Genomic DNA, 26,420 nt, shown 5'->3' on the forward strand with positions numbered 1-26,420 from the left:
GATGGTGACTGCACCGCTCCTTCCCCTGAAGGAGGGCCGGGTGGTAAATCCTTTGTTCCCTTTTCTTTCTGTTCCCAAATTTTCAATAAAAGAGCAGTTTCTATCATCTCCGGGTCCGAAGAGTGCTCGGACAGTAGTGGGAGGAGCAAAACCTCTCCACTCTCATCCACCTCTTCTATCGCCAGCGGACAGCAGCGCGCAGTTCGAGATGGGCACCCAAGCCTCTCCTGCAGCCCCTGTCCGATCGTGGAACCAGGTAAGTGTTGCACAGCACACACAGACCCCGCTACGGGCCGCCTTCTAAAGAGAGCCCCCCGAGCCGCGTCCCTGCGTTACACCTCGCTGCCCCACTGCGGCTACGCCTACGGTCCCCTTGGTCCCACTTGTGCGGTCTCTGCGAGCCTGGTTAGCGCTCATCAGTCCGTCTCGCTGGCTCATTCGGACCATCAGGCTCGGCTATGTGATTCAGTTGGCATTCGCATCCTCAACTATCTCGACAACTGGCTCATTCTTGCTCAATCTCGGGAGCAGTTATGCGAACACAGGGATTTGGTGCTCAGTCACCTCAGCCAGTTGGGTCTTCAGGTCAACTGTGAAAGGGAGCAAACTCGCCCCAGCGCAGAAGATCTCTTTTCTCTGTATGGAGTTGGATTCGGTCGAACAGTCAGCACGCCTCACAGAGGAATGTGTTCAGTCGGTACTGAACTGCCTGAATACATTCAGGGGCAGGACAGCGGTCCCACTGAAACTTTTTCAGAGGCTCCTGGGGCATATGGCAGCCGCAGCGGCAGTAAGCCCGCTCGGTTTGCTTCATATGAGACCGCTTCAGCACTGGCTTCATGCCCGAGTTCCGAGATGGGCGTGGCGATGCAGCACGTACCGAGTGGCAATCACTCCGGAATGCCGCCAAACCTTCAGCCCGTGGTCAGACCCCTTGTTTCTTCGGGCAGGAGTGCCCCTAGAGCAGGTGTCCCGGCATACGGTGGTTTTCACGGATGCCTCTGCAGCACGTACCGAGTGGCAATCACTCCGGAATGCCGCCAACCTTCAGCCCGTGGTCAGACCCCTTGTTTCTTCGGGCAGGAGTGCCCCTAGAGCAGGTGTCAAGGCATACGGTGGTTTTCACGGATGCCTCTGCCACCGGCTGGGGTGCCACGTACAACGGGCATGCAGTGTCAGGGGTGTGGACGGGCCCCCAACTGCATTGGCACGTCAACTGCCTCGAGTTGCTAGCAGTACGTCTTGCCCTGGGCCGCCTGAAAGGGCCGTTACGGGGCAAGCATGTGCTGGTCCGTACGGACAATACTGCAACCGTGGCGTACATCAACCGTCGCAACTCGCCCGCCATCTCCTCCTTTGGAGTCAGAAGCATCTGAGGTCACTTCGCGCCATTCATGTCCCTGGTGTGCTCAACCGTGTGGCCGACGAGCTGCGCTGCCGGGAGAGTGGTGACTCCACCCCCAGGTGGTCCAGCTGATTTGGGGAGAGTATGGCAAAGCTCAGGTAGACCTGTTTGCCTCGTCGGAAACCTCTCACTGCCAGTTGTTCTACTCCCTGTCCGGGGGAACACTCGGTACAGGTGCACTGGCGCTCAGCTGGCCCCGGGGCCTTCGCAAATATGCGTTTCCCCCAGTGAGCCTACTTGCACAGACCTTGTGCAAAGTCAGGGAGGACGAGGAGCAGGTCCTGCTAGTTGCGCCCTATTGGCCCAGCCGGACCTGGTTCCCGGAACTCAAGCTCCTTGCGACAGCCCCTCCCTGGCGAATTCCTCTGAGGAAGGATCTTCTTTCTAAGAGACGGGGCACACTTTGGCACCCACGTCCAGACCTCTGGAAACTTCATGTCTGGTGAAGACGCGGGAGTTCTAGGTGACTTACCCCCTGAGGTACTTAACACCATCGCTTCGGCACGTGCACCGTCTACGAGACGTGCTTACGCCTTGAAGTGGAACCTGTTTGTCGAGTGGTGTTCTTCTCGCCGAGAAGACCCCTGAAGATGTTCGATCAGTGTCATGCTTTCTTTCTTGCAGCAAGTGTTGGAGCGTAGGCTGTCTCCCTCCACCCTCAAAGTTCATGCTGCTGCTATTTCCGCATGCCACGACCACATTGATGGTAAGTCCATTGGTAAGCACAACCTGGTCGTCAGGTTCCTTAGGGGGGCGAGACGGTTAAATCCCCCTCAACCCCACTCCTTACCCTCTTGGGACCTTGAACTGGTGCTTCGAGACCCCAGATTGCTCCCTTTGAGCCTTTGCAGTCGGCAGACTTAAAGATTCTGTCTATGAAGACTTTGTTGCTGGTTGCATTGGCCTCCATCAAGAGCGTAGGGGACCTGCAGGCATTTTCGGTCGACGAATCGTGCCTAGATTTCGGGCCGGGTGACGGCCACGTGGTACTGAGACCCCGGTTGGCTATGTGCCCAAGGTTCCTACCACTCCCTTCAGGGTAGTGAGCCTGCAAGCGCTGCCCCGGGAGGAGGTAGACCAAGCCCTGGCTTTACTCTGTCCAGTTCGTGCTTTGCAACTGTACATAGACAGAACTCAAAGCCTCAGGACCTCAGACCAGATTTTTGTCTGTTACGGAGGCCAGCAAAAGGGAAAGGCTGTCTCCAAGCAGAGGATGGCCCACTGGATAGTGGACGCCATCGCCTTGGCTTACCAAGCACAAGGCGTGCCCTGCCCGCTCAGGTTGCATGCCCACTCTACGAGAGGCGTGGCATCCTCCTGGGCACTGGCTCGTGGCACCTCGCTGACAAATATTTGTAGAGCTGCGGGCTGGGCGACACCTAACACGTTCGCTAGATTCTATAGCCTTCGTGTCGAGCCGGTCTCCTCCCATGTTCTCACCTCAGGTCAGAGGCACGGAGAGGTCCCGGCTTAGTGTCGGCTTGCTGCGTTACATGCGCTTATTGGTCCAGAGAGTCCCTACAAGGCAGACCCTGTTGAGTCCTCCGATCACCCTTCGGCAGCCAGACATGGCCTTTACTCCATTGTATCCTTGAGAACTCGATGTAGGCTGGGTTCCATATGTATGACCCTACGGGGATCCCATATGTGTTATTCCACGGGTTGCTCCTAAACTAAGCCCGTGTCTTTCCCTCTGGGAGAACCCACCTCTCGTCAGGATGGAGTCACCCCAGTACTTCCATATGTAGTACAACCCTACGGGGTTAGTCCATATGTACTTCTCCACATAACTCCTTCAGGGAAGGATGTGGTTCCGCAGCGGTCCTTCCCAAGGGAAGGGTACACTTTCCCAGTGTTATCCAATAGTCTCACTGAATGGGTTTTGGTGAACAGCAGTGATCGACACTCTCTGTGTTTGCCCTGTCCCACCATCCTTAAGCAAGGGGGTACAGGAGGCTTGCTACAGAGCGCTGGAAGGGGGCATCTCCCACAGTCGCTGGACCCCGCTGATGCTGCCGCCTTACCTATTCGGCTCCTCAGCGAAAACCTGAAGATGCAACGCACCTGCTGCTCATTATATACCCGCGCTGCGAGGCGAGCAGCTGCTGCATATGATTGCATGCCAATGTGCATTGGCTCGCTTTAGTTACACTCGTAGCAGATTGGCCTCTCTAGCGAGATTCCTATTCGTCGGACAGTCCGACGTACGTCTCCATTCCCTCCTTCAGGGAACGAGGGTTACCTATGTAACCGAGACGTTGTGGTTATGGAATTCCCAAGCACGATACATTCTGGTCGATAATCAAACAAATACACGATGTTGGAAAAATGATTACATTTATTTAATACAAACAAGTGGAATCAGGAGCATCTCTTCAAGGTGTCCCGAAGGTACTCCGATCTGAACGACCGTGACAATGTATCCGCAAGTACATTATCTTTGCCTTTCTTGTAACGAATTTCCAAGTAAAAATCCTGGACACGTTTCGTATGGGGCACTGCAAATTCTGCGATGGCTTGCACTTTTAACGCAACAGGTTGAACTTGACCCTGTCCCACCTCTTTTCCCAGGTAGATAACCGTCGCCTTGCCAAACTCACGCTTACCCAAATTAAGTGTGAGAGATGCCCTTAGCAAACGATCAAACACAATACTCAAAGTTTTCAGATGTTCATCCCATGTATTCGAATAAACAACGATGTCATCTTCAGCATATTCACGTGACACACATGGGTTTTTCTCCGTCGCTCTGGAGTTCGAATAACATAATTTGTGTCACTCAGCTTCTTGTCAACGATGTACGGACCAGAGAATTTAGCTTGTAGTGCATCACCCTGACCTGGCAACAAAACCAGAACTTTATCCCCCTCAGAGAATGAAGGAACCACAGCAGTCTTGTCAAAACGTCTTTTCATTTTTATCTGCGTACTCTCCAAAGCGGTCTGAGCCAGTTTGCAAGCATCGTGCAGTCTCTTCTGGAAAGCACCGACATAATTCAGCAGACTGCACTCAGGTTGTTGTTCAGATAGCCAGTTTTCTCTCAACATTCTGAGTGGGCCTCTCACCGTATGCCCAAAAACCAATTCCGCCGTGCTAAACCCCAGCGACTCCTGAATGGTCTCACGGACCGCAAACATCAGTAAAAGCAGCCCTTCATCCCAATCCTTTCCTGACTCGACGCAGTATTTACTCAACATGGATTTTAGAGTTTGGTGAAACATTTCAAGCGCTCCTTGAGTCTCAGGAAGATACGGGCTAGATGTAATATGCATGATTTTCAGTTGGGACAATACCTGTTTAAGCAGTCGAGACATGAAATTGGTTCCCTGATCCGTTTGGATCACTTGCGGGAAACCAAACGTAGAAAAAAACATGATCAAAGCTTTCACAACAGCCTTCGCTTTTAATGAGCGCAATGGTACCGCCTCCGGATAACAAGTAGTCGTGCACATGAGCAAATAGACATAACCCGATCTGGTTCGCGGTAACGGCCCAACACAATCCAAGATTATCCGAGCAAAAGGCTCTCCCAAAACAGGGATAGGTTGAAGAGGTACAGGACGGATGATTTGATTAGGCTTTCCTACAACCTGGCACACATGACATGAATGGCAATACTGCACCACGTCGGATTTAATACCAGGCCAAAAGAAATAACGTAAGATTCGATAATATGTTTTAGTAATTCCCAAATGGCCTGCGACCGTATCATGAGCTACGCTCAAAACTTGGTTGCGTAGACGCTTAGGTACTACGAGCTGGTAAACCGTATCACAACCTAAACCATCGGACCTTGCTGGAGTACACTTTCTCTTCAATACGTCATTGTCCAGAAAATATGCTACGGATTTACAATCAATATCCTTCAAAGTTACCGCCCTTTTCCTACAGCACAACAGAGAAGGATCTTTTCTCTGTTCAGCAGAAATCAGAACCTTGTCAGCGGACAGCGACAACTCAGCTATCTCCATTTCAGCACCACTACTCATAGACAGTGCCTCAGAACCGGGTAACTCGGATATTGCAACAGAACTCTCAGCTTTCGCTCGATCCTCGGTGGCCATGAAGGTATCCGAAAGATCAATTGAATCACCAAACTTGCGCGCTTGAGAGCACGTAACTACACACGCAGTAAAAAACGAGGGATATTCTGATGCTAACTCACCGGAAGTAACAGAATCATACACAGGATTTTCAATAACTTCGGGAAGTGGTAGTACTCTTACCCTGCTAAATCGTTACCAACAATTAAGGCAACACCATTCACAGGCAACCTGTGATGCACTGCCAACTTTACAAAGCCTGTTACTAAACCAGATCGAATGTACACGTTATGCAACGGTACCTTCAACACACCCAATTCAATACCTTGGATAAGAACATCAGAACGGCAATAGCTTTTCTCAGAAAATGGCAGTGCGCTAGCTAGCACAAATGATTGGTTAGCCCCTGTATCACGCAACATAGTTACAGGAACCAAATCCCGACCCAAACCACTAAGAGAAATCATTCCCTGAAACACGAAAGGATCATATGCCGCATCAATATTTAAACCAAAATGACCACCAACTTTCTGAACGAAACCAACACTCTTGGGCGACTTGGCCTTACTTTTTCAAAGAGGGACACGTCGCGATCAAATGGCCAAGTTTGTGACAATAAAAGCATTCACGCGTTTCAATAGGCATTATTTGTTTAGACGATTTCGAAATTTTAGCACCCTTTTCCACAAATGGAGGATGTGATTCACGATGTGCTACAAATAAATTTTTATGAGTCAAGGAGAACTCATCCGCACACACGGCAGCCTCAGCAAGAGTAGAAACTTTCTTTTTGTTCAAATAAACAACAATTCGATCTGGCAACGAGTTTTTAAAATCCTCAATCAACATCAACTCACGAAGTTGATCGAAATCAGCGACTCTGCTGGAGTAACACCACTTATCAAGAAGCACATTCTTTTCCCTTGCATATTCTACATAGGTTTGACTGGCATCTTTAACATGTGAACGAAATTTCTGTCTTTAAGCCTCTGGCACCAATTCATATGCTCTTAACACTGTACCTTTCAATTTGTCATAATCCAAGCTTTCAGCAATAGACAACATGGAACAAACCCCTTGGGCTTTCCCAGTTAATTTACACTGTATCCGGTGGGACCAAACCTCCCTAGGCCAGTGTAACGCAACAGCTATTCGCTCGAATGCGCCAAAATACGAGTCTACCTCGTTATCCCTAAATACGAGCACGAGCAGAAGATGATGACTAATATCAAAATGAGCTGCACTGTCAGAGGTCACAGACATGTGAGGCACAGAAGACGAAGAAGAATCAATAGGAATATTAAGTGGAGGAGGCGGCACAACCATTTGAGCTCTAACTGAACCTGTTGTACGCCGATCAGCCTGTTTTTGTAATTCACACTGCCTAAAACGCAAGAGTTGAGTAGTATGCTCCTGACGTTTAATTTCCAGATCTAACTGTTTTAACTGAATAGCTAATTTTAGATCTCCCGAATTCACACCCCTTAATGAGTGCAACATCGGATCAGAGCCTGAAGTGTTAGCGTCATCACTATCCACAGCACTCACCCCAACACCAATGTTTGGACTCAGCTGTAGAATACCGTGCTGTGTTAGTGCCGCATCAATTACAATACAAGTCAGTTTTTCGACACAACTCCAATGCTTCCCGAGAAGGAGCCTGTTTAAACGCCTCTAAACTAAACTCCATATCCACCAACCTTTCACTTCCCCACCACCCATGAAAAAGCTGCTAGTCAAAACATAGGAAAATAAATATATAAATTGTACTCACCAACAGTCGCTAATTTCTTAACTTGCATCTAATAAATCCTCTAATTCGAAAAAGAATTGGACGAGCCCCCAATTGTTACGCCCCGTGTCTGGGGGTAGTAAAGATTGTCTCTAAACAGGGCATAACAAAGCTTGACAACCACAAAGGTTGTGGTTATGGAATCCCCAAGCACGATACACTCCGGTCGATAATCAAACAAATACACGATGCTGGAAAATGATTACATTTATTTAATACAAACAAATGGAATCAGGAGCATCTCTTCAAGGTGTCCCGAAGGCCAAAATAACAAACAAAACAAATCTAGAAAAGAAAAAAGATATATAAATAACCTAATCAAACATCAAAATTAAAAATATATTTTTACTTCCCTAACTACCTAACACAAAACAGAACCCAAACCAAATAGCAAAAACAAAACGGCAGGACACCCCTTTGCTCCACGTTCTTAGAATACAACGTTAAAAATAAATTAACGTGATCTACAGTAAGAAACAAGTTTGATCATCGGCCAGAGGAGGGATCCAGGAGCTCTCAACCCAAACGTGTCAGAACCAACAATGACGAATGCCGGCGGAGTCCTTATAAAGACCACGCCTCGTCTAACCCACCAATGGTGATCGTACACCCCAATCAGTGGACATCCTATCAGAGATCAGACAGAACAAGAGAGAGGAAGGGAAAAAAAAAAACACACACAGCAAATACAAGAAACTCAGGTCGTAACAGGTTCATTAAGCAATATTTGAAAAACGTGTCTAGAAAGGATAGAGAGGATGGTAGAGTGAACAGGATGGATATTATCAGATCGACTATAGATAGAGAGAGATGGCAGATTAAAAAAAGGTGAAAATATCGGAGGAACAAAATATTAAAAAGAAGGGTTACGGTCAGGCAAGAGGTAGGACCTGCATAAATATCGGAGCAGCATTATCTTCCATGTGAAACGGAGCTAAATCATTCAAGCATTAAAACACACACTGCTACCAAACACATTCGACCTGAATAACCATAGTAACACACATCGCTTTCACTTACTCATGACATCATACCCTCAGTCGTAGCTGTCACGAATCTGGTCTATGAACTTCCGTTCACTCACCACCAGAGGTCACTCGCTCACCTCATGGACTCTTGCACTACACTGTTGTACTTCACCACGGACTACAGTTCCCATCATCCATTGCATTGATGCACACACAGCTGATTGCACTGATTACATAGCTGATTCCCATCACACGCCTTACTTAACACTAGAACTGCCACGGGGTACATTTTAATTAGATAAATCCAGATAAAAAAACGGAGCATTTTTACTTATAAGCACAGCGCAGGTCAAATTTGCCCGCTATATAATGCATGTATTTCGCACTGTCATTTTCTTGCCGCTTATGTTTTAACACTGTACATTTCTAGGCAACGCCTGTCACTCACTGATTTAGTGGTTATCAGTTTCATCAGAGTAAAGTAAAAATAACTAAAAGAAGGCTATTTATGGAAGGTAGGTAGAAACACTAGCCTAAATGCCATGAGTGATGGAGAGTCTGATGGTTAAGTTATGCGTCCTGGGTCGGCTTAGCATCTGACGGCTCATCTGACAGTGATCCAGACATCATATTTAGATGCTTTAGCCTAACGCTGCTCATAATTGGTCAAACTTTGGTTTTATTATTTAATGTTTGTCTTGCCATATCGTTTAATGTTCGCTACTGTGTTGCTATTTATTCTAGTCTGGCCGTTTCCTGAAGAAAAAAAAATCTGATCTAATCAAATTATAAATGATATAACTAAACAAATTAATAATTGGGCTAGGTGAAGCTGTGCGCTTGAATTTGTCATAGCATCATCCTACAGTGAGGTGAATTATTATTGGTCATTATTGTCTATTGGCTGTTTTAGTAATTTAAATAACATGGGTTATCCTAATATATTGATTAATGGCATTGCATTACATAATATTACACCACCCAAATATTTACTACCTTCTAATTTTCGTTGTCAGTGCAGGCTTTTTATTTAGCTTACTGACCATAATGGATTAGTGTAGGCTGCATTAAAAAGTCTTGAACATAAAACAACAGGGTAAAAATATAGTTGACGACTAGAAATAATCATTTCATGAATCTAAACACTTCTTTGTGAAGACAGTGGCATAATACAATGAAATAATATGTTCTTTAGCCATATAAAAACAAAAACAGTTGCCATGCGTGTGGGTAAAATTTACCCACTGGCGCTTTTAGGTATACAGCGACCTCTGGCAGTTCTAGTGTTAAGCCATGGACTTCCGCCGAGTTTTGTCTGCGTTTATCGCTCTCCTAGTGATAGCACCTTACGGAGCCATTTCCTGTCTTAGTTTCTAATTACTAGTTCTAGTCTAGTTTAGTCTCGTTGTGTTTCCAGATTTCCTAGTTCCTGATTCTTGCTTGCATATTTTGGATTAACCCTTTGCTTGCTGTTTCGGACTGTGTTTGTTCCTCGCCTGGACTTTTGCTCACGTTTACGGATACTCTTGTCTAGCCCTCTGGATTATATTTGCTGTCGTCTGACTGAAGCCCGTTTAGGATTGCTCTTCAGTCTTGCCTGTGCCATACCTGTTTGCTGTTGTTTGACCCTGCCTGTGTTTTGTCTATGAATAAACGCTTGCACTTGGATCCGCTCGACTCTCATCTCGTCTGCTTCGGTACAGAATACTCGGCCAAACAAGGATCCAGTGGCTTTGGATTTTCCAGGTATGGACGCAGCGATTCTGTTGCTAGCGCTCAAGCAGGGCACATGGTCACTCGAGGGTTACATTGCAGAATATTTGGCTCTGGCTAATGGCTCAGAATTACTGGACAGTATGTTAATAGACTTTTTCTGTGATGGCCTTAGTCAGCCTTTAAAATCAGCCTTAAAAAGTGATTAATAACGGTCCTCGTTCATCACTGAGTAGTTTTTTGGATTATGTTCTGTGGACTGTTGGTTCAGCGTTCACTGAAGGTGTCGCGACACCGCACTCACTTGTGTGATAGCAGCCACGCTAGAGCACGCTCACAAAATGGTGGTGTCAGCAGAGCCCATACACAAAATGGTGGCCACAACAACACACTGTCATGTCATTGCTGCCCGTCATGAGCCAAGTCAATTCACAGTCGATCTACATGAGCCAAGTCAAGTCACAGTTGATCTTAAAGAGCCAAGTCAAGTTATAGTTGATCTTTGTGAATCCAGTCAAGTCACAGTTGATTGTCGTGAGTCCAGTCAAATCACCACTGATCTTCATGAATAGTCACGTCTCAGTTGATCTTTACGAGTCAAGTCACATCTCAGCGGATCTTCCAGAGTCTCTTCACTTCTCTGCTGATCTTCCAGAGTCTCTTCACATCACGTCTCAGCTCATCCAGAGTCATCTCACATCTCATCTGATCATCCAGAGTCATGTCACATCTCAATTGATCGTCCAGAGTCACGTCACGTCTCAGTTGATCGTCCAGAGTCACATCACATCTCATCTGAAAATCCAGAGTCACACCACGTCACAGCCGTTAATCCAGAGTCTAGTCAAGTCCTGTCCGTGCAGCTGGTATCCCCAAACCCACTCATTCTAGCCCTCCTGTTGATAAAAAATGGGGATCACTTTTTGGTGTGTTTGGGGTGCATACACCACCACAGAACTCCCAGAGGCGGCAGCGTCCACTATGATGTCTCTAGAAGTGGTTGCTGAGGCTGCAGAACCTCCTGAGGTAGTGGCGCTCTGTGCCGTGTTCCCCGAAGCGATGGTGCCTGTTTATAGTTTTTCCAGAGGTGGCAGCACATGCTGCAGAACCTCGCGAAGCGGCGGTGCTCACTTCAGCTCTTTGTGTGGTGCTGGCGTCCAGTAATGCACTTTCAGCTCATCATGTCTCGGTCGAAGGAACCGTAGATGAACTCTCCCAGTATCCTTATGGTACCACTGTAGAACCTCCAGAGGTGGCAGAATCCGCTGCAGAATCTCTAGAGTTGTCAGTGGCACTTACTTGTGAACTCTCGCCCTGTCCTGTCACGGCTAAGGAGGCCGTCTGTGAACTCTCGCCCCTGTCCTGTCACGGCTACGGAGGCCGTCTGTGAGCTCTCGCCCTGTCCTGTCACGGCTAAGGAGGCCGTCTGTGAGCTCTCGCCCTGTCCTGTCACGGCTAAAGAGGCCGTCTGTGAACTCTCCCCCTGTCCTGTCACGGTTATGGAGGCCGTCAGTGAACTTTTGCTTTGCTCTGGGCCAGCCAATGGGCCCATCTACGAACTCTCGTTCTGTTCTGAATCAGCTTTGTAGGCTGATTGTGATCTGTCTGTCTGTATAGATGCTGATTTTGAACTCTCTGTCTTGCCTGTTTCTGTCAATCTGTCTGATCATGAACTGTCAGTCTGCCCAGGATCAACCTATGAATCAGTTTATGAATTGTCTGTCTGTTCCATTTCCCCTAATGAGTCTAATGTGGAACCACCTGTCCATCCAGTTCCTAACAAGAGACCTGTTATCTGCCCCATTAGTCCAGTTGTGAGCCCAGAAACTGTAAATGCATTACATGTTTATCCCGTTAACCCTGTCACTGCCATAGAGACCATTCATGAACTGTCTTCTTGTTCTGTTTCTCCAAACGTGTCTGTCCTGCCAGTCCTAGCTAGGGAGTACGTTTATGAACTGTTTTTCTGTCCAGTTCCAGTCAACAAGTCAGGTCTTAAGCTGTCTTCCTGTCCAGTTCCAGTCAATGAGTCAAATTTTGAACTGCCTGTCTGTCCAGTCACTGTCAATGAGTCAGGTCTTAAGCTGTCTTCCTATCCAGTTCCAGTCAATGAATTAAATTTTGAATTGGCTGCCAGTCCACTTTTGATCAGGGAGTTTGCTTATGGACTGTCTGCCCTCTCAGTTGCCAACAGGGAAAATATTGATGGACTTCCTATGTTCCATGCCTTGAGTCCGTACATGCTCTCTCTGTTTCTTGTGTTTCAGTTTTCCCTAGGTCCCAGTGTCTTCCAGGGGTTTATGTTCCGTCTGCTCCGCCGTGGTTGTCTACTGCTCGGGTCTGGTGGTCTTCTGCTCTGCCTTGGTGGTTTTCTACTCCGTCTGCTCCGGTCTGGTGGTCTTCTGCTCCGCTGAGGTGGTCTTCTGCTCTGCCTGCTCTGCCGTGGAGATCTTCTGCTCCGCCCTGGTGGGGTACAGTCCCATCCACTCCGCCCTGGTGGGCTCCTGTTCCATCTGCTCCGCCCTGGTGGTCCTCTGTCCTGCCAACCCTGCCTCAGTCCCCAGTCTCTCCACTTCCACATGGACCTTGCCCTCCATCCCTCCCCCTGTTCCGCCTCCGCTCCACCACCCTCCTGGATTATATTAAGTTAGGAGCATCTGGAAACCACTCCTTAGGCGGGGCTCTGTCACGAATCCGGTCTATGAACTTCCGTTCACTCACCACCAGAGGTCACTCGCTCGCCACATGGACTCTTGCACTACACTAACTGTTGCACTTCACCACGGACTACAGTTCCCATCATCCATTGCACTGATGACACACACACACCTGATTGCACTGATTACACATCTGATTCCCATCACATGCCTTACTTAAGCCATGGACTTCCTCAATCAGATCGCTGAGTATTGTCTGCGTTTATCGCTCTCCTAGTGATAGCACCTTACGGAGCCATTTCCTGTTTTAGTGTCTAATTCCTAGTTCTAGTCTAGTTTGTTTCCAGATTTCCTAGTTCCTGATTCTTGCTCATGTATTTTGGATTAACCCTTTGCTTGCTGTTTCGGACTGTGTTTGCTCCTCGTCTGGACTTTTGCTCACGTTTACGGATACTCCTCTTGTCTAGCCCTCTAATTATGTTTGCTGTCGCCTGACTCAAGCCTGTTTAGGATTGCTCTTCAGCCTTGCCTGTGCCATACCTGTTTGCTGTTGTTTGACCCTGCCTGTGTTTTGACTATGTCTATGTCATTTACTGTCAAAGATTTTTATCACAACCGTATCATATGATGTACAGTTTTAGGCTGCCTCTATTTTAACTAACCCTGCAGTTTTTTGTAAAACAATAATTTTCTGTAAAATAAAATGTCTTGTTATTATCTTATAATTATTAATCAATTTTTATCTAAATATGATATTCAGTATAATTTTTTGCAATAATACATCCATCTGTCACAGTTTTTTTTTTTTGCGAAAATGCTTCTGTGCTTAATTTAAGTTACTAAAAATAGTATTTGAAATCATAATTGTATAGCATTGTTGTATTAAAACACCCCTTATGAACGTTTATTCAGTTATTTGTAATATACGTCATTGTGGGGAAAAAATTAGTTTCAAAGTTGCTAGCTACTTTTTAGTAGTAACTTGTAGTGTAGATGGTTACTTTTTCAGAAGGGTAGCTTGACTGTAGCTTAACTACTTTAACTTATGAGTAGCTTTCATAGTAGCTTCCCCAACACTGCATTTTTCTATTGCAAAAATGCTTTCAAGTGCACTTTGCATGATGGCAGTGGCTTTGGTGGAGCAGAAGCTTCAGTATGGAACAATATACCAATCTATTGTGACTTTGTCAGGCTTGCTTTAAATATGTGCAACACTTGCTTGATGATGGTCTTATATGAAAGGCAGTGCTTATACAGTTTTAAAATCCCGGCGATGGACGCTCATGATGCCAGTGGGTCAATGAATGCACACAAGATTGCACACGTGGTTGGTTTAGTCTTAAATATGCCTGGGAACCCTGTAGTCATGAAAAATGCATAATGTCAGGGGGAGCAGCGGTTCAGTGTGTCAGTGAAGGCAAAAAAAAATAAAATGGTCTGGCCAATCTAAGTGAGGGTTAGGGATGTGCCCCCTGGTGCCATGCTAAAGACTGCTTTGTATACACTGCGAAACATGTTCAAAAAGCCTGGTACTAGCTGAAGTCTGTCAATTTAGGCAACTTAGTGACCATTTCTGAATGAGTCAAACTGTGTCACCCTGTTTTTTTCTTCTTCTTTTTCTTTGGGGAGAATGATAGAGTTTATTTCTTTGTCTGATAAAAAAATATATATACAAAAAAGCAGTCTAAGAATTATGCTCACTATTATTATCTAATATGACATTTGATTGTGTGGAGTGTCCTCTAGTGGAAAGAGTTGGGACAGTGATTGCTCTGAGGTGTTTTCAAGGAGGGCATTAAAAAAACACATTTGAACCATTTGATCACCAACAGCCTACTTGTGTCATCCTGTGTATTGTTTCTCAGAGCCCTTTTCTTTCGTAAGGTCATATGGTTAGAGAGAGAAAGATTTAAGTTTTATACATTTTTGTATGGCTTGGATTCTCTGTCTGACTTCAGAGCCAACATAAGCTCTGTTTCCAACTGTGTCTCCTTCTCACATCTCTCTTTCTACTAATTCAAATCTGTAAGAGCCTCCATCAAATCGTACGGTTTGTATAGTTACAGACGGTACAGGCTCACTTACACACACACACACCTTTACTTAACATATAAATGGGGACATTCAGATTTCTAGTGTTATTTTTTTATTTTTTACAGCTCGTTACAAAATAACAGCTAGTTACACTAGTCTTTTGTCAAATTTGTCCTTAATTAAGTTAGGTAGACACACACACTGGTTTCCATGTTTTATGGGGACATTCCAAAGACGTAAAGTTTTTTTTTAATACTATACAAACTGTATTTTCTATATTCTTACCCTAACAAAACTGCAGTTTTAGTTTTAAAAAAAAACATCACTTACTGTGATTTGTAATCTGTTTAACTCAGGGGGGCCAAAATAAATAAATAAATAAAATAGAATACAAAATAAAATAAAATCAATACATGTTTATGTGTGTATACCTGGTATTCTCTATATGTCCCCATAACCAAATGTCCCCACAAGGTCAAAAATGAGTGGTATTACTATCCTTCTAGGGACATTTGGTCTCCATAATGTAGGAAATACCAGGTATACACACACACACAAACACACACATTTACTTATGTATCTAAATCCATAGACTTATGTTGCTTTTATGTAAAATTGGTTATATATATATTATACTATAACCTGATCTTAACCCACAGGAAACATTCTGCACTTTTACAATTTAAAAAAGAAACTGGATTTACTTTATTTGTATACTGTTTTTACAAATGAGCATGTTTTTTTTTAAAAAAAGGCCTTAGGAGGCTTTGCAATGTGATTGTTAACTCACTTCTGGGTACAAATTTGTTCCCAAAAATTAATTGAACATGGCTAAGTAGGTACACACATATAAAACTGCATACATGTTTACTTAGCTATATTTAAAGGGTTACTCCACCCCAAAATGAAAACTTTGTCATTAATCACTTACCCCCATGTCGTTCCAAACCCGTACAAGCTTCGTTTGTCTTCAGAACACAATTTTAGATGTTTTTGATGAAAACCGGGAGGCTATCCCATTGACTGCCAAGTAAATAACACTGTCAAGGAACAGAAAAGTATAAGAAAACATCGTCAAAATAGTCCATCTGCCATCAGTGGTTCAACCTGACTTTTATGAAGTGACGAGAATACTTTTTGCACGCAAAGAAAATCTAAATAATTACTCTATTCAACAATTTGTGTCCTCCACATCAGTGTAGTGCCATTTTGGAGAATATCCGCTGGACGCAAATAGCGTATGCTGTTCTGTGTCAGCCACACCACACGGATACGTTTTCTACACTTTGATTTGAATGAAAACAGCGTATAACACTTATAATTGCTTCATGACAGTCAAATCGAACCACTGATGGCAGATGGACTATTTTGACTATGTTTTTCATACTTTTCTGGGCCTTGACAGTGTCATTTACTTGGCAGTCAATGGAACAGTCACAAGCCTCTCGGTTTTCTTTTCTCATATAAAAAATAACATATTTTCCCCTACTTTTCTTGTAATTTGGCAAGATACATTTACCCCTATTTTTTTAAACACAAATATAAGATCATTTAGAGAGGTTTAATATTTAATTTATTTTAGTATGTTACTTATATTGTAAGCAATAAGAATTTAAGTAGTTTAGTAAACAAGTATTGTAGTAGTTAATTATATTAGTAGTAGTAGTTAATTTTTATGAGTGTTTGTATATAACCAGGTAAGCCAGAGACTATAAATCTTGATGTTTCAAGATACATAGGGTGTTTTCTTTCATTTATTTTATTGCATAATATTTGTGAAAGTTTCAAAAACTACCTCATTACATAGCAGGTGATTCAATGGTGTTTTTTCACCTTTTCCAGTTCTTTAGCGATTAAAGTCAATGTTAATCATATAGCACCTTATACATTAGAAGTCAATTTTATTCCTATAGCACCTTATACAAGTTGATTCAAAGCAGCTTCATAGTAAAAGTCAGTGTGGACATTAGAGTTTGTAATGAAATATATTATAGCTTATTTTCAATAGTCTCAATTTTCATGATAAACATTTTTTCATAACCTATGTTTCTTTTAATTTGTTACCTAACAGTGTTTATATCTTGAAGTTTATGATGATAAGTTTATTTAGAGACATCTGTATTTTTAGTTTGCACCATGGGAAATGGACAGTGTTTTTCACCTGTTCAAAGTGCCTTTCCCAAACATTTGAGATCCCGATTGGACAGAAGGGAAATGCCATTTTGTATATAAACTGAACATAAGCCCAGGTTGTGTTGTAGGTTTTTCTCTAAACCAGGAAAGGATGAAGCTTTTAATCTTGGCAGCGTTGCTTGGACTGAGCCTTGCTCAGTTTAACCCAAACACAAAAAATGGAAGGACTGCCATCGTCCACCTGTTTGAGTGGCGCTGGGCTGATATTGCAGCGGAGTGCGAGCGCTACCTTGGACCAAATGGCTTTGGTGGAGTTCAGGTATTTTTAAATGCTTCATTTGCAGGACTTCATTTGCAGTTCATAATTGTATATGCTTTTTTTTAGAGGAAAAAAACAAAAACATTTTATATATATATATGTAATAGTAATAACATATTAACATATTGATTTCCCATTTCAGATCTCCCCTCCAAGTGAGAGCATTGTTGTCACAAACCCATGGCACCCTTGGTGGCAGAGATATCAGCCAATCGGTTACAATCTGTGTTCCAGATCAGGAAATGAAAATCAGCTGAGAGACATGATCACTAGGTGCAACAATGTTGGGGTAAATATAAATTGAGTATAAATAGTGTATTACTTTATTTTTCCTGTGTAAAATTCATAGACCTCTGTTTGTTTTGTAGGTGAACATCTATGTTGATGCAGTCATCAACCACATGTGTGGAGCAGGTGGTGGAGCCGGTACCCACTCAAGTTGTGGTTCATATTTTGATGCCAACAAGAAAGACTTCCCCACAGTCCCTTACTCCAACTTGGACTTCAATGACGGCAAATGCAATACTGGCAGTGGAAACATTGAGAACTACCAGGATATCAATCAAGTATGAGATGATATTATGTCAAAGTGTTCATTTCAATCATTGATGATTTATTGTGCATAGTGGGCTCTTCTTGTTTTTGTATTACAACTTTGAGTGCTGTGATGATGGCAGGTGAGAAACTGTAGGCTGGTTGGTCTTCTGGACTTGGCTCTGGAGAAGGACTATGTGCGTGGTAAGGTGGCTGGCTTCATGAACAAGCTGATTGACATGGGAGTGGCTGGGTTCAGAGTGGATGCCTGCAAGCATATGTGGCCTGGTGATCTTTCTGCTGTCTATGGCAGTCTCAATAATCTGAACACAAAATGGTTTCCATCTGGTTCCAGGCCATTTATCTTCCAAGAGGTATGCCCATTAATTTCCAAAAGAAATATATAAAGGTGGCAAAATATGTTGGTGACTTACTTGGTATGTTATTAGGTTATTGATCTCGGTGGAGAGCCCATTACATCAGGCGAATACACTGGAGTTGGAAGGGTGACTGAGTTCAAGTATGGTGCCAAACTGGGCAATGTCATCCGCAAATGGAATGGAGAAAAACTGTCCTACCTCAAGTAAGTAAAGTTGTGGATTTGCATTTCTATTAATTATTCAGCACAGTCCAACAGCACTGGGACTTTTCACAGTTTGTATAGTCTCGCGTAGCCAGACATCAGACTGACGGCTGAAGGTCTGGAATATATGGTAGCTTTCGTTGGCCAAGGCCCGCCCATGAGGCCATTTGACCGACATGTCAAACAGCCAATCACAGTTCGTTTCGTTCAGCATCATGTTTCGGGGCATGGAAATGTCATCACAATAACAAACCGGTGTGTGAAACTAAATATTTCACATACTTTTGAAAATCCAGCATTTAGTTGACCTGATAAACGTTCGCCGTCACATTTGTAAATACGACGACTTTCTTCTTTCGTGAGGGGGTTTGGCACCATGGCATCTTTATTTACCCACGGACCGAAAATAAACGCGACAAAAATAAATTCGACCAGTCAGATAACGACTTCGACATTCCTGAAATGTTTCCAGAAAAGTGTGCCATATGCATCAGACGTTTAGCCAACGCTCCATGGGCGTGACGTCTGAGGCTGAGACTACTGTTTGTATTACTCCACTTGTTCGTGTTTGTACATTCCAGACAATCAGTTGAACTATATGTGGTTACAACGTTACGCTATTGTTAGATGATGTCAAGTAACTGTACGAGTGAGTCACTGAGTCATTCATTTAACCAATTTATTCAAAATATGCATTCATTCAGGAACAAACAAGTGACACTTTTTAAATTGCATGAGCAATTGAATCATTCATTCAGCTGATTTGTTTTGAAATACAGATTCATTAAAAAATAAGTGCGCGTTTTATAATTAGGTAATTGAATTATTCACTCACCCCACATTTTCAAAACATTGATGTTCATGTAGGAATGAAACAAGGGACTGTTTTTGTGAGTAAACAACTCAGTCATTCACTCATTCCATTCATTCAAAACACTGATTCATTCAGGAAGTAAACAAGTGACTTTTTTTTTTAAGATTAAGCAATTTAATCATTCACTCAGCCAATCTGTTCAAAACACTGACTTGTTCAGAAACGAAAAAAAGTGACTGATTTTATGAGTGTGCAATTGAATTATTCACTCAGTCAATTTGTTCAAAACACTGATTCATTCAGGAGCAATATGAGGGACAGGTTTTATGAGTAAGAAATAGAATCACGGAGGGGCAGAAATGAAACACCACAACAGTTCTACAGTAATTGGAAATATTTACAATAGTGTAACAAAAATAAATTAAGATGAAGTAGAAATTACTTCATGTTAACATTTGAAGTGTACATTTTGAGTGTAATATTGCATAAACATATGAACATTATTGTTCATTAAAAAATTTTCCAAGGGTATTAGCTCTGTTTTGTCATCCAGTTATATTTATTGTTTCTTGCAACCTAAAATTCACAGATGGAGCTGCTTTGTTTCAGGAACTGGGGTGAGGGTTGGGGCTTCATGGCTTCTAATAAAGCTCTGGTGTTTGTTGACAACCACGATAACCAGAGAGGACATGGTGCTGGAGGTGCATCTATTGTGACATTCTGGGATGCCAGGTGCAACCTCATCTTAAATTTCATATTCAAAACAGCATTTGCTTGGCAAATTAAAACATTACATTTCCTTTCATCTGTATTCATCCTTCTCTTTCTAGGCTTTACAAAATGGCTGTAGCCTTTATGTTGGCCCATCCATATGGATTTACCAGAGTAATGTCCAGCTACCGGTGGGACCGCAACATTGTGAATGGGCAGGTAGATGATTAAGCTTAGTCAAGTGAGAAAACAAATGCTAATCTGGTTTAATTTTTTTGTATTTTTTTTAAAACAAAAACATAACTCTCTCTCTCTCTCTCTCTCTCTCTCTCTCTCTCTCTCTTAATAATTGCTCACTTTCTCATTACTCAGGACCAAAATGACTGGCAAGGACCCCCCAGCAATGGTGATGGATCCACCAAACCTGTTCCCATCAACCCTGACTCTACCTGTGGAGATGGCTGGGTTTGTGAGCACAGATGGCGTCAGATCAAGTGAGTTCTGTCCTACAGTTTCATTGCAAAAATGTCTTACACTTACATTTTGGGATTTATAAGATTTATTACTATTATTATTATTATTATTATTTACTTATAATTTCATTATTTTAAAATGTATACTTTTATTCAGCAAGTGTGTATTAAATTAATCAAAAATACATTGATGTTTCAAAGGATTTTTATTTAAAATAAAACTCTTTTCAAATTTAAAGGGCAAATATTTAAAAATAAGCTTTGCCATCACATAAATAAATGTGAAACTATATATTAAAATAGAAAAATTCATTTTAAATTGTACGAATATTTCACAACATTGCTGTTTTTACTTTACCTAAGAATGTATAACTATTAGTGAATGTACAATAAAAACAAACTTTACTCCACAGAAACATGGTGGCCTTCCGTAATGTTGTAAATGGACAGGCATTCTCTAACTGGTGGGACAATGGAAGCAACCAGATCTCTTTCAGCCGTGGTAATAAAGGGTTCCTTGTCATTAACAACGATGACTGGTAAGAATCTATTTTTAAAGAAAGGTACAATATGAGAGAAGATTTCAGTTTGTACTTCTATTGGGAGATGTAACTGTATTTAAAACAAGCTAATATAGTATGTGCTGTACATCTAGCTACAGTCACAGTTATCTAAAGTTTATAATCTATAATATTTACTTGTGCTTTAGGGATCTGAACGTGACCCTAAACACCGGTCTGCCAGGAGGCACCTACTGTGATGTGATCTCTGGTCAGAAGGAAAGTGGCAGATGTACTGGGAAACAGGTGGGGGTTGGAGGAGATGGACGTGCTACCTTCAAAATCAGCAACCAGGAAGAAGACCCATTTATCGCCATTCACGCTGACTCCAAACTTTAAATGACACTATTTAAATAAACAAATAGCATGCAAGTTAGAACTACTGTCATTTTTTTACATGATTTCCTCCTGTTGGCTCCAGTTGCAAAAAGTGCATTTTCAGTTTGTCTTTAGAATTTGGGTAAGTAAAAATAAATAACGAATAAAGTATTTCTAAATATTTAAGTAATTCTAAATACATTAATATATCCATGAAGGTACAATAATCAAATTATAATAATCAAATAATTTCTTTAAAACAAGCTGTGTGTCCAGTAATGGGCTGCAATTGTGTCTCACAGTACAAATCCTTGTGATACTCTGAACACAGTGTACTTCTTTTCACTGCTCTCTGATCATTCTGATGAAGCCTGAGAGAAAAAAAAAAGCTGCTTCTTTTCCTCAATAATGGTGAAAGAAATGAATGCAAGCTCGGTCCTTGCAGTCCGTCACTCAGCATGATGGCCAATAATGACCTGTCAGAGATACTGGCCACACACTGCAGAACATAACCTAGCAGGTCTACAGGGTCTTGCCTTAACGAATACTGAGATGGACTAGTACACCCAAAGGGCCCAAGATAATGCATAATCTATTTCCTGCCTCACATCAAATGTGACACAAATGTATTCCCTTAAACAATAGCCTTTAATAGCGTAGAGAGCAGCTTTTGATGAGTCCTAACCTGTGTATAATGTCAATAAAACACGCTGTTAAAACAGCTGTTTGAGAACTTTTTCTTTTTTTAAAATTAAAGGCAATAGTTAATTATTTTAAGCAAATGTCTTCAGTAAATATGGCTTAAATACCTAAAATAAATTAAACACATCAAGAGTAACAACCAAATCTAACTCATTTTAAATGTACTAAATTTAAAGGGATAGTTCACCCAAAAATGAAAATCGTGTCACTAATTACTGACCCTCATGTTGTTCCAATCCCTTAAGACTTTTGTTCATCCTCAGAACACAACTGAAGACATTTTGAAGGAAATGAGAGGTTGATGTCCCTCCATTGACAACCCATGCAACTTTCACTTCAAAGACCCAGAAAAGTAGTGATAACATCATGGAAGTAGTCCATGTTTGCAAGTACTTGCATGTTTGAAACTAGTCTGTTTGCAAATAGAGAATGGGGAACACTACGCTACAAGTAGCAACGCTACTAACTACATTTTTCAGTAGCACGACGGTAGCTCCACCACTTTTAAAGCAATGTAGATTTTCCAGTATTAACTGTTTTTTCCAGCAAGTAGCAGTGTAGCGCTATATATTCCGTTTAGTACAGAGCCCGGCACGTCACCTGTAGGAGAAATAAAAAAACAATCCGTGGCGATGGTTTTGTAATCCTATGAGACCATGATCCGCACTCACAAAATGGTATTCTATTTAGTGTTTATTTGACATGAATCACCAATAGGATAAAACATTGCCGTCTGTGTTTTATCCTATAGCCTAAAATAAACAAGAAGAATAGAAAATATACTTAATTTTCTAAAAAAAAAAATATATATATATATAATACAAAAAAATTGCCTACAATACAAAACAAATAATGTACCATTATGTTGTCATTCCTTTGCGCTCTAACTGAATGCAATGTTATAATAGACCTATTTAATAATAACATTAACCGTAAACATGCATCTAACTCTGGGTGGTAAAGTTTAGTATAATAAAATCACCAAAATAAGTCTTCATGTTAAGAATAAATAGTACATAAACACATTTCCAAAACTGTAAAAGGTAATTTAAAAAGAAAGCATTCTTGAATTATTTTGTGATAAACATTTTACTGTCTTACTGTCACTCTTTTATTTAGCCTATAAATAATACTAATAATAATAATAATAACTAGGGTGAAGTCCGCTAAAATGGGCCACATTTTGGTAAATAACTTATAATACCATCACATAAGCTATGCAGGAGATCTAATTATATTCTCATAAATTAGCATGGGTCTCTTAAATATATTTATATTTTTTAAATGTGAAAAAGTATAAACGTTTTAAAATTATGAGAGTTAGAGTATCAGCAGGTACCTTCTTGAGCCATGGCACAGCATTCAGGTAAAATGGGCCAATATAAAAAGAAAACAACACAGGTAATTTCAGTTTAAATCATTTTATTTTTAACAGTAAATTGACACTATCGTCTTTAGAGTGCCATAGCAACACCATACATGTATTTTATTAAATAGAAAGTTGAATGAATAATTAATTTTATTAATTAAACAATGCAATTAAAAATGAACTGATCATGTTGTAGGTCACCTATAATAGGTGTGTGTTTCTGTGCATTGGTGTCTTTTGTGTGCATGTATGTGTGTTATGCTTGTATTTTTTAAGACTGTTAAGATTTTGTATGGATACATATCTACAGTAGGCCTATAAACCTATTTTTACCCTCAATTTCTGTGTAAAGGTCTGTCTGTGTGTGTGTATGCAGCCCATTTTACTGACATTTCCTTTCTTTCCCTTTCTCTTCTCATCTCTCTGTTTCCTTTCTTTGCTTGTCCTCCTGCCATACTGTCTGCAATGCATTTTTTTAAAGACTTAAGATTTTGTATGGATACATATCTAGGCCTATAAACCTATTTTCACCCTCAATATCTGTCTAAAAGTGTGTGTGTGTGTGTGTCTGTGTGTGTGTGTGCAGTCCATTTTAGCTGAAAATTGTGAACAACCCATTTTGGCTTAACCAGCCATATACCTAAAATAACCTTTTTCACAAAAATCTAAGTTTCTTTTATAAATTAAACTTTTTTTTTTTTTTTGAAAGAGCATGTCAAAACATTGTTCATATATGTTTGCTTTGTTGGTAAGCTTACTTATAATTGCTTTAGTACCCTAATTAATGATTAATGAAATTTTCTATGTCAATTACCTTACAATTTCTCTGACAAGCTTCATATAACACTCTGCCCTGCCCGCCTTAAAAAACTCAGATCAATAAAAATTATTGTTACATGTCAACAAGTGTTGGAGCAACAATGCAATATCAGTTATTGTGATTTTCTGTAAAAATTTAAAAAGACTTAAGACACTTAAGACAATTTGCTGTAGGCCTATTCCACATAATAATATGCAATAAAACAATAACAGGCTCTAATATGATTTGTTAACACATAGGCTACCTATGAATCTGTGAGTACAGTTTACAAAGCCGCGGGAACGGATTGCGAAAGCGTGCACGCAGATTATGAATTTCTGGGTACGGATTCAAAAACCGAGGGTACGTTTACAGAATCTGAGCGCACGGATTGTAAATTCATGGGCACTGTTTATTAATCCGTAGGCACGATTTGTTAAACCGAGGGAACAGTTTAAGAATTTGTGAGCACGGTTTATAAACTGAGGGGACGGATTGCAAAACCGTCGCCACGGATTGTTTTCTCTTTTGCACATTGGGACGCAGGGATTGTGTGATTATGAGGCGCCGGGCTCGACAAACGTGAAGCGAACGTGGAGAGAGAGAGCGAGTGTCCGAGAGAGAGAGAGAGAGAGAGAGAGAGAGAGAGAGAGAAAGATAGATAGAGTGCGCCAGAGATATGTTTTCTTATAAGTGATGAGGGTACAGCGAACCAGTGTTGCCAGGGTTGCGGTTTCCCCGCACAATTGGGCTATTTTGAAAATACAGTCGTGGGAAAAATGGGTGGGTTGCGGTTTTTTGGGCTACTTTTATAATGTACCGCGACCTCCCATGTGATTGCAAAAGGAAGTTATTACAAACACTCTATGGTGGTTTAAAGTGAGTTCTTGTCACGAATTCAGCCTCTGTGGCTCTCTCCAATCGCCAACAGAGGAAACTGTCACCTGAGTATTAACAGTCATTAACTCCAATTCCCATAATAGCCCGTACCTGTGGCTGATTACCTTCACAGGTGTTTCATATTGACTCTGGTCCATTTAGGCTGTTCTCCCAGTAACCTCATTGCGAAGTCTTGTCTTGCCATGCAAACATTTCCAAGCGCTTCTCCCGTGTATGACTCCCCGTGTATGACCTGGACTATTTACTGGACTCTGATTCTCTGCTGCCTGCCTATTCTGATTCAACCTGCCTTGTTATTTGATTATCCTGGGTGTTTGCCGCCAGCCCTGATCCTCAGCCTGAACTCTGACTTTGATTCTGCCCTGTCTACATTGTGTTTGAAGCTCGTGTTTGAATTCAATTCTCTGATTGATTTGCATTCTGTTTTAATGAAGCTGCACATAGATCCTAACGTCACTGACTCCTCATTACAGAAGACTTCGCCAGACCTCGACCCAGCAGCATTCTACCACTTCACCACTGAGGTCTCTACCCAAGCGTTGGTCCTGGCCACACACCAACAGCAGCTCAACTGACTGACCTCAATAACCGAAGAACTGGTAAAGACTTTACAAGTGCTTCATCTCCAAGCGCCCAACGCTTCTGCTCCACCTCCCAGTCCACCTCAAGCACACGCCACTTCCACCACCGCCAGCCCTTGTCTCGCCTTCCCAGAGAAATTTGACGGCTCTCCAACCAGCTGTAAGGGCTTCTTACTCCAATGTTCAATGTTTGTCAACCAACAACCCATGCTGTACCCTACAGACGAGAATCGCATCGCATTCGTGTGTTCGTTTCTCACGGGGAGAGCGCTGGATTGGGCCACCGTGGTGTGGAGCGAGGATAGACCAACCTTCCCTTCGTTCAGGGGGAGGAAAGGAGGCGGGTGAGCAACTACTATCTCTCCGTCAAGTCCGGTTCGGCGGCGGACTACGTTCTCTCATTTCGCACTCTCGCAGCCCAGACCGGGTGGCCAGATGATCCCCTCAAACTTCATTACTGTAAAGGCTTGAATATGGAGCTGCAGTCCGAACTCGCCTGTCGTGACGAGGGAAAGTCACTAGAACAATTCATGGAGCTGTCCATCAAGATCGACAACCTCCTCCACTCTCGTTGCACCAACCGTCTGCCCACATTTCCCGTTGTACCCTCAGCAGCAAACTCAGACGTAGAACCCATGCAAATTGGGTTGATGCGCATCAACGAGGAGGAGAGAGAGAGAGAGACGCATTTGACAGAGCTTATGCTTGTATTGGGGATTGCCTGGACATCTCCAAGCATCCTGTCCCACTCGTCCATCCGCAATCCTACTGCTGCGAGTCTAATTTCTAAATCTGCTACCAGTTTAGAGATTGCAGTCACTCTGGAGGTCAATGGAAGGGTTATGGAGACGTTAGCATTGATCGACTCAGGGGCTGCAGGAAGTTTCATTGTGTCATTCGCAAAAGATAATATCCCTCTTGTTCCCTGTGACTCTCACTTGGCAGTTGCAGCGCTAGATGGCCGACCTCTGGGCTCCGGTTGCATTAAATTCACCACTGAAAATCTCAAATT

General features: G+C 42.4%; 1 protein-coding gene across 1 annotated transcript; it reads left to right on the top strand.

Moving 5' to 3' along the window:
• Positions 1 to 16,896: 16,896 nt before the first annotated feature.
• Positions 16,897 to 21,109, top strand: LOC306845734 (alpha-amylase; the record flags this gene model as incomplete). Its single annotated transcript, XM_079378703.1, has 10 exons — positions 16,897 to 17,064; positions 17,207 to 17,353; positions 17,433 to 17,630; positions 17,742 to 17,972; positions 18,048 to 18,181; positions 19,605 to 19,727; positions 19,826 to 19,925; positions 20,079 to 20,200; positions 20,593 to 20,718; positions 20,889 to 21,109. The coding sequence occupies 10 exons, from the start codon at positions 16,897 to 16,899 to the stop codon at positions 21,076 to 21,078; spliced, it is 1,539 nt and encodes a 512-aa protein (XP_079234829.1). The 3' UTR covers positions 21,079 to 21,109.
• Positions 21,110 to 26,420: the final 5,311 nt, after the last annotated feature.

Source organism: Barbus barbus (genome assembly GCF_936440315.1).
Source record: "Barbus barbus genome assembly, chromosome: 26".
NCBI lineage: Eukaryota > Metazoa > Chordata > Actinopteri > Cypriniformes > Cyprinidae > Barbus > Barbus barbus.